This window comes from Cygnus olor, chromosome 1, assembly GCF_009769625.2.
Source record: "Cygnus olor isolate bCygOlo1 chromosome 1, bCygOlo1.pri.v2, whole genome shotgun sequence".
NCBI lineage: Eukaryota > Metazoa > Chordata > Aves > Anseriformes > Anatidae > Cygnus > Cygnus olor.
This window is the reverse complement of record NC_049169.1, coordinates 64,950,087-64,965,186: the sequence shown is the minus strand read 5'-3', so window position 1 is coordinate 64,965,186 and position 15,100 is coordinate 64,950,087. Positions and strand designations below refer to the sequence as shown.

At 38.7% G+C, this 15,100-nt stretch overlaps 1 protein-coding gene across 18 annotated transcripts in view; it reads right to left on the bottom strand.

Moving 5' to 3' along the window:
• The window catches only part of WNK1 (WNK lysine deficient protein kinase 1), a 106,030-nt gene that overhangs the window by 64,664 nt on the left and 26,266 nt on the right, over positions 1 to 15,100 (bottom strand). For all 18 annotated transcript variants that reach the window (XM_040562188.1, XM_040562195.1, XM_040562215.1 and 15 more), the window contains exons 2-4: positions 7,455 to 7,627; positions 2,791 to 3,011; positions 638 to 795 (exon numbers count right to left, since the gene is read on the bottom strand). In XM_040562188.1, coding sequence (XP_040418122.1) covers positions 638 to 795; positions 2,791 to 3,011; positions 7,455 to 7,627 — 552 coding nt within the window. The remainder of the gene's footprint in view (positions 1 to 637; positions 796 to 2,790; positions 3,012 to 7,454; positions 7,628 to 15,100) is intronic.

Sequence of the window (15,100 nt, the reverse complement as noted above, 5' to 3'; positions counted from 1 at the left end):
AGCTACAACCACTCTCAGAATTTCTAACATTAGTCTGCTTTGTATGTTCAAGGTCCGTGGGTTCTACTTAGTCTAGTCAAATGGGAAAAATTCAGCTCTTGATCACCTTTTCACCATTACTTGGTTTCATTAGTAACACTACTACCATATTTACCAGCGCTTTTCAGAGTGAAATATCTTACTGCTATTGATTAAGTATTTCCACTGCATAATTATGAGAAGTGCACCTGACACAGTAGCTAAGAGCCATCTGGTATTCAGTAAACTTAAAATCATTGTAAGTAACAATTTATGATTTGTCTTGGCAGGCTGCTACAGTAAAGTGCTCTGAATTTGTGAACCAGCTTTATTTTAGAGAACAAAGTTGCCAACTGATTTTCAGGACTGAAATACTACCCCCAACCCTTCAGTGGCTTAGAAAATAATGTTATTCTAATGTGTTTTCTTGTTGTTGTTGTTGCTGGGTATTTGTTGTCATTGTCGTTAAATCCCAAGCTATACCTTCTAATATACTGAAGGAGTATCAACACATGCAAAATTTTATTTCCATTCACATACTTTACAGGCTTCTGATCAACCATTTGTACTCCCTTGCTAGCTGCCATAGCTTTAGAATCAGTAGCGGGGAGGAACTTACGCTGGTCACTCGACGGTAGATCTGCGCAGCATTTTGGCACTCAGAATAAGGATACTCAGACGTTGCCATCTCTAGCATACACATCCCAAAAGCATATACATCAACGGATTCATCATATTTCTCCTCATACATCTCAGGGGCCATGAACTCTGGGGTACCTTAAATTAAAAGAACGATTCAGACTCTAAATGTCTCAAAGCGAGCAGAGGCTGCTGGCGTTACTCACCGCAGGAGGAAGCAGTTGGGCAGACCTGTGAGACAAGAGAAAGTGGAGGCAAAAAGAAGAGGGAGGAAACCCTTAGTCACTCTGTTCCATCAACATACTTTGTGAGTCTTCCATTGCAAGGTCTTTATGGAATAAGAATGGCATGAAAGGGCTGATGTAATTCTCGTTTTATGCATGTTAGTGTAAGAATCAAAACAGACTGGATCAGGCATCAAATGGAGGGAAGGGGGATAGAAGAGGGGAAAACAGTCAGACTAGCCATAGGCTGCAAACCAAATACTAAGGAGAGTTAAGACACTTACCTTTTCTCCCTGTAAAAAAGGAGGCACATTAAACCTGTTTTCAAGAATTACCTGACTGCCCTCTGCTGCAAAAAAAGTAGTACTGGTAGGAGCCCACAGCTAGTCTCTGACCTAGTGCTCTCCACCTATTTTTTTTCAGGCAGAATAGTTCAGGGAAGGCCTTGCAATGAAAAACTCTGTCGTTAAAACTTAATTCTTCATGAAAAAGGATAAAAAGTAATTTTCTGCAAAGGCCACTCACCAGAGCCCTCTTCTTCATATACTTACCTTCCCACCTGCAGTATATTTATAGGCCTACTGCAGATACAGGCATTAGTGAGGAACATCCTACAGTCAAAAATACTTAGAAATACAGAGAGATTGAGTTACAGGCATAGAGCGTGAGATTCAACAAGTCCCATTTAAAGAGTTTGAAGAAAATTTTTGCTCAAGGAAGCATCACTGCACCCTCTTTGCAGTCCAAAGGATTGCATTGCATGATCAGATTTACTTTAAGCCAGAGATGCAAGTTTGCTTGTTGTAAATTTAAGCACAGAAGTATTTCCTGCAGACACCAGATTCAAGACAGTTTACAAATCATTCAACAACCACTTTGCTCCTTTTCACCACATGAAATCAGAAAAGAGAATGCAGTTGTAGCTACTTATCCAAAGGCTAGCTATTAACAGCAAGATACAAAGCTGTAATTTTCTAATGATAAGAGTATGTTTAAGAAAATCATTTTTTTTGGTATTGGATATTTTTCATTCCTACTAATACTATGACCTGGTTAAGAAGCAGGAAATATTTCAGTGACTCCTTGCAAAATAGTTTACAGGTATACATCATTGATCCCATCTGGGAATCTAGAACAGGACTGTTGAGTAATATTGCATTTTAGCAAGCTTAAATACTAGGAATAAAAGCAACTTAATTCCCTGCAGCCTACTCACCCAACTACAAGAACAAAGCTGATAAAACCAATTCTTTGAAGAATTCACAGGAAAGGTCATCCTAGTTCTATCAGCCCAATAGTTTATTTCTCAAAAAAAGGTCATTAGGGGATACTTAAGAACAAACCAAGTACAGGACTACACTTCCCCAGTGCACCCCCTTCCACAGTCTGGGGACTTCCTGAGTAAGACATTATACCACAATTTGCAATATTTTTATTTTTTTGATACATCTTAGTTTTTTATGACTCACAAAATGTAAGAGATTTAATATTAACACCTGGTGACAATCAAAAATATTAGTCATACAAATTAATGCTAGACTAAATATCAATGTTGTTTGGTCACCAAAATCCATTTGGACATTTCTTGAAGAGGCATACTAAAGGTGAGATTTATAGTTAAGAGAGGTTTTATCAACGGCGTTGCATGAAATTGTTGGGCAAGGCAGTAAATCTATACTGAAATCCTTAATGTTAACATAAAAAAAAAAAAATCAAGAACGCAACCAGCATTTCAACATGTAATATCATCAGGAACAGCAAATGATCTCAACAGACGGGAAACCCAGCCTGCACATCTTCAGGCTTTGACCATGTACCTTTGAAACCATATTTTTAAGGAAAGCTCTTAAGATTTAAGTTCCCAAGTATGTAGACTGGCTCGCCAGCCTTCAAAACAGTAGAGGCTTACCTATCACACTTTTGGCAAAAGAAGCTCGCTTCAGGGTTGCTAGACCAAGGTCTCCAATCTTGACTGATCCAGTGGGGCCAGTAATGAAGATGTTGTCACATTTTAAGTCTCTATGAATAATGGGAGGAGTGCGTGTGTGTAGAAATTGTAAGCCTTTCAGTATCTGACGGCACCAGCTTCGTAGTACTTTGATTTTCATCACTTTAAACCTTTTCAAATACCTAGTGAAAAATAATAGTACATTAAACAGGTTCCAACGTCAATCCATTGTCTTTCAAAATCAAGTTCTGCTACCAAGTAGCAGATTACGCTGTACCATTTGATGCTCTGAAGTGAAAAAGCAGTAATTAGAGAGATTCAGAAATTGCAGCTTCACCTTCTATTTTAAAAACTACCAATGCATTTCACAGTTTGAAGAGCTGAAGATGCACCCCCCCCAAAACATAATCTGACATATTGAGAATTTCTACCCAATTCCTTCTAACCAGGAGACTACAGTGCTGAAAGATAAAAGCAAAATACTTTATATATAGCTAATAATTCCTCTGCATACAAAGTCAATCTTAAGATAATTAGACATTTAGTTTGCTAAATCTCAAGGCACTGCTTCCCCAACAAAGAGTTAAAAACTTCTGTATTACACCTCCCTCATCTACTTATTTAAGAAGATTATTTCCCCCTACTTTTCATCCCGTAACCACTTACCACTTAACCACTATAAATAGTTATAACCTTCTCCTTGATGAAACAGGGGGCAGGGGCAGTGGAGCCAAAGATGCTAACAAAGAACAAGTACTGAGCTGTTGCAAACTGCGTAAGAACTATGAAGTCATTATAGCTCAGTTATCAATATTAGTCCAAACTTTTTGATCAAGGACTCCAGATTACACTTTAAATCTACTTCAAATTTACTTGCTGAGTGGCTAAACAAATCAGAAATTCTCAGAGATCACCTCCCTGGTGTTACCCCACACGAGATGTGATCACCTGAATCTGACCAGTTGCTATTTCAAAACTATGGACAGATATGAACATGAGAAAAAATCTTTTAAAATGTTATGCCAAAGAATTGATGGGAAAGAGTTTGTACATAATGTCAGCATACCTTAACTGTTCTAACAGCCTTAACTGTTCTAACATTGCTGCTTTCTAAAATCCATGTCAGAAGAGTCAAAAAATCTTTTCCAATCCTTGTGACAGAAGAGTGTGATCTTATCCTACTCCTTGACTTCAACAAATCAGAGATGCCACACAGTGAATAACCTATGACAGTATTCAAGTGTTTTCCAGCTGTGTATTCTCACTATGCCTCTCCAGGTAGAAGAGTTTAAAGTGAAGAGTTCTTTTCTTTCTCCTTTTTAAAAAGTACGGGCTGAAATACATTTAGAGAAGGAGCTGCTGAAATAGTATGCTGCATACAGCAATAACTTTATTCTTATGTAGCCAATGTTACTCAGTTAAGTCTGACCAGTTTTACACTGCCACATGACTGGTGGTAAATTCCATGACCAGGATGGAATTCAGCAGATATATTCTTAAAACCAAGTCAGGTTCAATTATTCTGTGGCAGTGTTCAGTCTCTTCTGCCTATCCACTTAATCAGGAGCATAAATCTTGATAAAATTACTTGAATCAATGCCAACATAAAAATTCGATATATAAATCCCTTTTACTTTAACTTCTCTGGTTCAAAGGGAGATCTGGAAAGCAAGTTGCGAGCAATAATTCTGCTGTGAAAACAGAACTGTAAAAGCAATCAGGACCTTGTTCCAGAAGGAATCTCAAAACAGAATGTAAAGACAGACAGGAAAAAGCCAAGCCAAGGAAGGAGACAAGCTGAAGGAGGTCCTGGATCACATCAGCTACCACTTGAATTCTTGCTATTGACACAATCCTCATTCATCTCTCTTGAGCCTGTTCCAAAGATCACATGGTAGGGGCACTTCAGTTCAGCATCTGGAATCCCTAATTACATTCTTGGTTTCAAATATGCTAGCCTACTGCCAGCTTCTCACTGTTAAAGGACCTGGGTCCAACCATCACCCAGCATCCTGCAGTGTTGCTATAATTTTTCCATAACACTGTCATGAACTAAGGCTCATGTCACTTAAGGCAGAAAGCATTTCAAAATGGAAATGTATAAATACTTAAAAGTACACGGACAGCCATATTAGCCAGTATGTTTTCAATTTTCCTAACATCATATGGTAAGTCACGTTAGGAGAGACCTCGGGAGGTCTCTGGTCTAAGCTCCCTTTCCATGCAGGGTCAGCGCGAAGTCAACCAGGTTAATTTGGGTTATATCCAGTCAGGTCTTGAGAGTCTCCAAGGATGGAGGCCGCACAGCCTCTTGGGGCAACCTACTCCACAGCCTTACTGTCCTCAGTGTAAAGGATTTTCTCCTTATACCCAGTCTGAACCTCTCCTGTTTCAAAGTATGCCTGCTGTCTCTAATCCTCCCGCCATGCACTAAGGGAAAGAGCCTCTGACTTCTTCAGAGGCACTGGAAGACTGCTTCTATGTCTCCCCCAAAGGCTCCCCATCTTCAGGCTGAAGATGCCCAGTTTTCTCAGCCCTCCTCACACAGTACGTACTCCATCCCCTGACCATCTTGGTGACCCTCAACTGAACTTGCTCTTACTTAATGTCATTCTTGGCTATTTTACAGTGTAGTAGTCCATTAAAGACAGGTATTTGATCTGAGCACAGAACAATCCTAATAGTTAACTACAATGAACAGAGAAAAACAAGAACTAGAGTTTGGCTGTCTCAATCTTTTCTTTTTTTTAAAGCAGGAAGGCTCGTGACCTATCACAGCATCTCATCTCCAGGAGCTAGAGGAAACCCTACTAAGTTAGCAGAAATAGTTACGAAGGCATGTACCCTATCAGATAATTAACACTTTCTTTTTAAGTAGATCAGAAGCACATACTACAGTGTCCTCAGGAAACAAGAGTAGAGGTTGAGACTTAAGTCTGTTCATTAGTTTTTTTAAACAAAGTGGTAACGATGGCTATGTCCCGAGTCTCAAAATAAGGTATCACTTACATGAAAAGCAGATAATACAGACATACTGAAAATATATGGAAGTTATACTTAGTCAAATTTCATACGCTAAAACAAGTGCGCAGTACAAAACCAGGAATATGACACAGGTAAGTGAAATACTCAATGATATTAAATTTGGTGTTTCAGAAATTTCTCATACAATTTACCTGTCAGGTCTTAAGTGAAGTGGACGAGAATAAACTAAAATATAACAAAGTACACAATGGTGAAAAAAATGAAAGTCTACAGTTTAAAAGATAGCAATTAAAAAGAAAAATTGTTTTTTCCGGATAAAATAAAAAGACATTCATTATTCAGAGTACAAAATAATCCCAAGGCCAGCAAATCTAAAGTATTTCTTCCCATCAAAACATTATCTTATGGCTGTCTGTTATTACTGTCTTATGTTGCTCATGCTACTACACAACAAGATAATCCAAACATTACATTTGTGAGGGAAAGAACAGGGTAAGAAAGGGAGAAAAGAAAGTTACATCCAACACTACATACACTACCATGAAAATAGATAACTGTAAATAGAAGCACCTGTACAGAACTGTAAAACCTTTATACTGCTTTAAGTACAGGACATAGAGCAATTGATCTATTGCTTTATCTGAAATACTTTAAACAACCTTTAGAAAAACAAAAGCCATTCCCAAACATATGGATAAAGAAAAAGCTGTAACATCTTTAAACCTCCAGCACTATTTCAAGAGACAAACACTTCCATATAGTTACAGTCCAGACTCCCAAGAGCATTTTTTCCTGCTTTAAGCATGTCCGTTTGCGGCTATCAATAAGCATCGCAAAAAAAAAAAAAAAAAAAGTTCACAGGCTATTTTAACCAAATAGACTGCAAATTGTTTCCAGCTCCTACAGTCTGCTCACATATTTAGGATCTGAATGCCTCTCCAAGACTTAAACGGGCACCACATTAAGACAATGACCCACAATACATGAATTTCAAATCCTGGCAATTTTAATTCCAGTAGATTTATGACAACTGGATGCTTCTGAACAAGCTCACATCTCTGCAAGATCGTACAGTGCAAGACAAAGGCATGATTTCTGTTTAACTCCCTCCAAGCTTTACACACCACTAGAGGGCCCTCACAGCAGTTTGATTTGCTGGTGTCTAACTCTGACTTAAAAGACAGATCTAGCTTCACTCAACTACTTCACATGGCAAAATTGCAAATACTTTCAGGTTTTTCTCAGGTACTACTTCATGAAGTTTCAACTAAATAAAAAGGGTGTTTTGGGTTTTGTTTCTTTTTACATCCAAAGCCTCACGCCAAATAGAAGTCAGCTTGACAGGAAAGGGAAAAGGTCTGAAAAGTAAAAATAGAGCATTCTCTTTATGAGACCACAAAATCTTAGAGTTCTGCATGTGCTTACTAGGATATCACAAGGAAGAATCTGACAATTTTGCTAACCTAAAGAATAATCCATTGTACCCTACAGTACTAAGACTCTTCTTAAACAAGAATTTCCCTACAGAAGTTCAGTTCCCGCTAAAAGGGCTTTGTTCTTATCTATTCTGAATTATCATCTAGTGCTCTAATTTTGTGCTAATGTTTATCATATGCTTTGACACGGCTGAATTTACTTACGTTTTCAACGTTCCAGATGTCATGAGTTCTGTCACGAGAACAATACATTTTTTTCCTTTGACTGTAGACTCCCAGGAATCATAGAACCTGACAATATTGGGATGCTGAAGCCCTTTTAGCATCCCAGCTTCCTCTTTAAATCTTTGTCGCTCTGACTTGGACAGTTTCCGATCCTAATGAAAAAGAAAAGAAAGCTTTGCTTTATTGCTTAGAAAAGCAACAATCTGAAGAACAATTATGTACAAGCAATGAACAAGCATCAGCATCTTTTAAATGCCATTTTGCTCGCAGTTACCCTTAAATACTTTATTTAGAAGACATTCTATTATTGCTTGTTTAAATCATAATTTTCCTTACAGTCTGATTGCTCTCAGAGGTAAGACTAGGGAGGCTGGGAATTTTCTCCTCTTCCTGTTTCCCTCCCACACTCCAAAGAGGTTGTCTGACTTGAGGTAGAAGGGGAACATAACGTCCTAAAACATTCAAGTATTCAAGGACAGGCAAAACAGGATCATTTGAGGCACATTTCACAGATTTATATATATAAGTTATTCCTTTGTGTATAGAATCCAGACCACTGGTAACAGACTGTATTAACTCTCCATGAAGAGTAGTGCAACAAACCTAACATATGGGATGCACTTACAGTAGACAAATGGATTTGGGTTAGATTTTCGTAGATTAAAAGTATGACCTCATGATTGAGCAAGTTTCCTGTAATCTAGCATCAAGGAAAACAAGGACATAATTCACATTAGAGAGACAGCAAGCTTTTGGCCAGAGACGAACCATGAAAAAGCATTCCTGGACAATATTACTGTATGATCTACCAACAAATGGCTATCCAATATCTTCAGGAGTCTGACCAGCTATTTCCAGAACAAGTTGCAAGTCTCAAAAGGAGGAGAAAAAGCCTCCTTACATCTTTCAGTTTTGTCAGTTTACCAATGCATAGTCACACCAGTCAGCCTGATCAACTGACATGAATTGGATCCACATGCAGTATTCAAAACATCTCAGAATACGCTTTAAGACAAGAATTTTACAATCAGCATTTCTACCGGTTATTTACGAATAACTAGTGACCTTTGTCAAATCTGGGCAATAATTTTAAGTCACTCCATTTCAGATTTCCTTTTCAATTAGAAGGCAGTATAAGCATGCAGGGTTTACTCATACTGCTCACAACCTTCTGTTGTCCACCAGGCTGTAATTCCTTTTCCTTTGTTAACAGTTAATGTGTTTTCTCAATACGATTCAGCCATATTAATATCTAAACCATCTTCTAGTCACTTAAATTATCAACATTTTCTAAGAGGCCCACAGAGTATCTTTGGGCATGGACAGCCTACTTTATTTCCAGATGAAGCTCCAGTTTTCAGGAGTGTAAGAGTCTTCCAGGTGAAAGTTTGACAATAGGTTTGCAATTACTTCAGAGATCAGTAGCTTATGAGTGCTTATAACTGTCAATCACATATATTTGTGTTGTTTTTTTTTTTTTAGGAAGATGCCAAATTCATGTCACAAATTTAATTACTAGGTATCAGGAGTTTTCAATCCTGAAACTATTTTTCTCTGCAGAAATTAGCGCTACCACTTCCCCTCTGCAGAAATTAGCACTACCACTTCCCCTCGCTCCTAAAGAAAGCATCCTTGCGCACGCATAAGTTTTGCTAGATCGTGTTTGCAGAAACACTAAGCAAATACCTAAATATTCACATCTGATGAGATTGTGTTGTGGTTTTTTGTGTGTTTTTTTTTTTTCTTAATATGGAAGGAATGCTTCTGTTTGAGCTGCCTTATACTGCTAATAGTTTTCCTTTCTTTACAATAAGCAGCAGCACAAATTCTGCCCAAGACCAATTTAATCCCGACTGTTACAAGCAGCTGTGATGCAGAAAAGCAATGAGCTGCTACAGGTACTTCAATCAACAGATCATATGCACATGCCTTAAGAAACTCAATACTTAAAACAGAACATAAAATTACAATAAAATAATAATTTTTGCAAGGGAAATGAAGCAAAGCATTCTCAGCCTCTGCACTTTATCCATATACTTCATTTTAAAACCAGTGTATAGCTGTTAAGACTAATTACTATTTATAAATTATTAAAAAAAGGCTGCAACAATTACTTTTTTATATTACTTAATTTTAGCTATATAATATGAATACTCGCATTTATGTTTGTCCAAAAACTAGACTGTAGATGTACATTTGCATAAGTTTCCTTTATTTTGTGCATTTTTGTGCATGTTACCTACCTCAAACATTACTAACCAATTTTAGCCCACACTTGACATTAAGTTCTCATCTAAACCTGCGTAAGCCTGATCTCCCTTAAGGGCCTCATTCTGTCTTCCCTAGCACTGTACTACTGGCCCCAAATAGAAACTAACAAGTGCTAATCACTCTTATCAATGAACAGACTCCTAATGGGCACGCATATTTTGAGTCATTTCTCTTTCTGGTCACATTAATGGTAGCGCCGTGTTCCTGCAAACATATCTGTGACGTTTAAAGCAGACACTCAACACTTCAATGCTGGCATTAATAGAAGAAAAAAAATCCAGACAACGACAATATACTAATTCAACACTTCTTTGAAAGTCATAGTGCCCTAATGAACTCAGACAAGTCGGGACACAAACACAGGCAAACAAACACAAATCCCACCCAGAGCAAACAGCTATGTTTTTGCAACCAAGGGAACATCACACCTTTCAGTAGTGCACTGCAACAGCAAAAGTTAACACTAAACAGAGCTGTAAGAAAAGGACAGAGAGGCCACCTGTTTCATAAGACTAGCAATGCATACTGCCTTTAACTACTCTCGTTTCCTTGGATCTTACACTCATCCATGACACGTATTTCTATTTCTTTCCCTAAAGGAACAGCTAGGTAGCAGAAAACAGTGAATGCACCTGAAAAAGCAAGAAAACTAGCAATCAAGAAAATACTAGACCTCGTGTACAATTATACCAACAAAATTAATCTGTACACACAGACTGGTGGTTATACTTGCACAAACTACCTTCCAATGCAAGCTGCAAATAGTTAGCGTACAGGCTAGAGCAAAAGGAAGGCAGTGGGGCAAGGGTGGCTGTTGCACATCTCCACCTCTAACAAAACAGTAAAAAGCATCATTGTGTATCATTTAAAGCAAGCTATTACCTTTGATTAAATTGTATTAAAGGTGAATCAAATAAGATCTATATCCTCCGCACTCTTTTTCCCTGCAGCTTGAGGTCTAAATAGTTTTATAGAAAGATCATAGCAGCATCTATTTGCTGCTTCCATCCAGAAGCAAAAACAGATTTCACAATTTGACATTTCAGTATCACAAAGCATAAGATTGGGTAAACAGTTTTAATGTTTTAACTTACATTTTTATTTTTAATAGTCAGAAACAAAACAAAAAAGGCATAAGATGCTTTTCTTAAGTCTAAGAAATAAATTTATAAAGAAGAAACCACTTTAAGAACAGCTAATAATATATGGCTTGATATTCTATCCTTCAAAGACCAATTTGTTTTGGAATTTCAACTAAAAATAAAAAAAAATGGACACCCTCCCTCCTCCCTCAGTCATTCCTTTTTTACCATATAATGAAGCAACCCCAGGCAGACAAGACAAACTCCTAAGCCTAGACATTAGCAAATCACATTCTCGCATCTCAGTTATAGCATGTGCTGAGCCGATATAGCACAAATATTTAAAAATATACAAGCTGTCAAACTCGAGGAGAGCTTGCTTCCTAAAATGGACTTAACTATCCTATAAATTGGGCAGCATTGTTCTTCCTGAACCGATAGCTTCCCCAAAGGACTCAAGTGCCACATCCCAATCACTGGGCTGCCCTTCGAACAAACTGAAACAGATGCATCAAGCCCACTCTGTTCATTTCATTCATTCCTTTCCACCTACATTAAATTGTTTTGACAAGCCAGGACAAACAGCAAGGCTTCCCAGCACGTGACCCACGGCTCTGCAGTGCCAGGGGCCTGAATAGAGAGAGGCACTAAGTGAAACAATTGTTTGGCTCAATACCATTCAATAACCTTTCCTCGGCAGTTTTCATTTATCCACGTACTTCCGTCTGACTTCTTTTGGTCAGGAAACAGCTATCAGAGGTACTTACATTATTCTACATACGACAGGAATCTTGGCCATTTGTGATAAACCAGGTATTTCATCTGGAGGAGCGTGACTTAGAACTGTTACTACCTGCTTTCTATCCCTGTGCCTAGGTACCTTACATAAATGAAGAGGAAGAGAGAAAAACAGACACAGAACTAAACACTCCCCCACATAGATTAGCTGGTTTGCCAAGCCACAGAAAGTGAGGCACATCAGCAAAAGTTCTCTATATTCCCTCAGTGACTTTTTTCAGCCAAAGCTCAATATCTGTTCAGCATCCTTCTGAACGACGAAAGGAAATACATTTCTGACACCTAAATTAATCTTAAATTTCAGCGGGGTTGCTCATATACCAACTTCCTTCAGAACTTCCCAGCATTGTCGCAGAAACAGGGTGAGAAGAAAGGGCACCTACCTGCACAGCACACCATGCCACACAGCATGCCTCAGCCACCTGAAGCTGCCTTCGGGAGGCACCATGCTCCACTCCGGCCAGCCGACCCTGCTCTGCTCACAGCAAGCTCAAGTAAGGGTCTCGCCCTCTGTCTTGCCCCAACATCCATTTTTGCTGACACTGAAGAGTACTGAAGTGGCCTGAGCTAGATCATAGGACAATTCAGCGATTCAAAAGAAAAATGTTTCAACACACTAATACGGTAGGCAGTCGACGTCCAGAACTGTGGGTCAAATACTGAGTTTCAGAAGTCAGTGAAAGCAACTGTACCTGTTACGTAAACTATGAGCAAACATACTCTGTATTACAGAAAGAACTGACACGCTCAGTGGGCCTTAAATGGACACAGGTAAGCACTAAAGACACACCACGCTGCTCTCCAGCACATGGGCACAAGAGATCAAGCAAGCGGACAACAAGAGAAATACTCCACATGGCAGCAACTAGATCTACTCTCTGCTCATGCTAGACATCTTAAAAGTTAATTGTACTCTGCTAAGGAACTCAAAGAGCTGCTCCCTCTTCCACAGTATGAGGAAGATACCCAACAGAGGAAAAAGACCGAGCACTTTACCTACTACAGACAGGTTTTGCTAGCTTTCTGCACGTCATGCCACTAGATCCAGAAATTCTGCATTGTTACATTGCTCGCACAGGTAGTGGGCTTTGGTTGGTTTGGGGTTTTGTATGGTTTTTTTTAAAACTACTCTAGAGCAGCACTGTCTAGATTTTATCTAGGAGAGATGTGCTAGAAAACACCAGGCAAATTAGTAGGAAATTCTTCAAGTGATGTGCTCTGACAATGTACAGTCATGTCAGCTTTCAAAGCATTGTCGAATTACAGATAAACTGAATCACAACCAAGGTGAAATATCCAGCTCTGCTGAAGTCACACCAAGCGGCATTTTGTCAAGCTTTCCAAATGTCTGAAATTTGGGGGGAAGTTACTGCGGCTCCTAGCCTATTATTCAAAGGAAGAAGTAGTATACAGAACAGACAAACGTTCTTCTGTGTGCATTTGTGCAGCATATGAGAAAGGCTTTGCAAGCCTTTTAGGCAAGGTTAATGAGGGGTCATCAGAGGAGAAGCTAGCAAGACAGTGCTCTGATATTCAGTGCTGTTAATGGAACCAAGGCTTTGTAGGCTGCAGTGTTCTCATCCTGAAAAAATCTAGCAGTTAAAGAGGAAAAATGAGTACAGTGACCATTAAGCTAGATTAACAAAATATCAACAAAGAATGCGCTGAGCTTAAAAATCATCCAGCGGTATGCAGTTCCTACCTAGAAATGGAATTCTGACTGCACAAGAACTGCATCTACTTTTCTGTGTCAACACAAACCACTTTAGACTTTCTAACGTTAAAAGACTAGGTAGAATATAAGAAAGAAAAAGGAAGGGGGGGAAATACTGTTTAAAATGCATCTCTGTACAGCAACAGACATGAAAATGGATTAAGGATCTCCACATATCCTTCCACCAATATACCTTTCTACAAACCTCTGAACACAAAAAACAGATTAAATGCAAAAAGCATCTGCTGTTGTAAAAGTATGCAAGAGGGGTTTTTTTTGTTGTTTGGCATACAGTTTCTCAAATGTTCAGAGCATTTGAGCACCCTGTTTGGAAGCATAATTGTATAATATGATGCTTATAGAGTTACATAAATCTTTAGCTAACCACAGAGTTAGGAATCAGGTCTGCAAACCATTCGCTGTTCAGGCAACTCCTGCTTCTTTGTACAGCTCTCCTACCTCCAAATAGTCCAGCCTTTCACAGGCAAGCCTCTGCCACGTAACATAGCAGGGGTTGCTTCCAAAATTTGAGTTTGATAATAATTTGGGGGCTCTGAGCACATAGGGGAAGACCATTAGCTGCCAAGGTTGTCAGCTGCAGAATAAAGCATTCAGAAAAGCAATATATTAAAACTGTGGCTACTGAGGACAATGAGTGCCACATTTGGATACCCCAACACAGTATACAAGAAGTCACTCTATCAAGAATTGCCAGAACACAGCTCTCAAGTGCTTCCAGACTGCACTCCACACACGTGGAATACTTTATTAAAAACAGACTGTCTTATTATACACACTGGTTGTTCTTTAGATAAATCAAATGTTATTTCTGCCAAAAATTATAAATACCTTGGCCAAAAGATAAGCTAAGAAAGAAAAAAAAAGCTACTTGCCAAAACCAGACAAAATTAAGAAAAGAGTCAGGCTTCCTTTCCACAAAGCAACATCTAAAATTCTTTTAGACTTCAGAAGGCTAGGCATCTCCCAGACATAAAACTCCTTAGGTGTCCCTCCAGCAGCCCGGGCCATTCATCCCCAGAAACAGCTCTGCAAAGATTTCTGGAAAGGTTTTTGAAAGAAAGGGTTTGCTTGCTACTTCAGTGTTGCTTCCTTGTCCACACTTAGAGAAATTAGAAATCAAGATCAATCTCTGCTTGCATGAAGTCACGTGGCTTGCTGGAAGGGAAGAATACTTTCTTCTTGATATTAGGCTGCAAGTCCCAAAACAAAGACTTGTAATGGCAGAAAAGCAGGCAGTCATATCAATACAGAAGGATTAGTTAATAAGTACGTAAACCTGAGGAATTCAGTACTCCTATATTCTGGATGCTAACAACCAGCAATTTTCAGTTTCTTTCCTCCTCATCTTAATTTGAAGACTGAAGACAAAGTTCCTGGGATGGGCTGCAGAATGAAAGGCAACTCCAAGTTAACACTTGCTGTAAGTACCATTTCATGTCCCTGCTTGGCAAGCCTCCACAAGGAGGTTCAACTTTATATAAGCTACAGACAGTTTTAGTGAGCAAGCAAATAATCCTAACACTAAAATATAATGTACATATTTAACACAGCTGAAAGGAGGATGGTTAAAACAGTTATCTACTACACCTTTTAAACTTCATGATTAGGGGTAAATAATTTTATGTAGACTCCCTACTCAAGTAAGGCATCCAAAAAATGCTGTAAGTTTCAGGCAAGTACACAAGTCATCATCCTAAGTGAAAGGACAGGGGATTACTCACAGTAAGTTGTATGGTTTC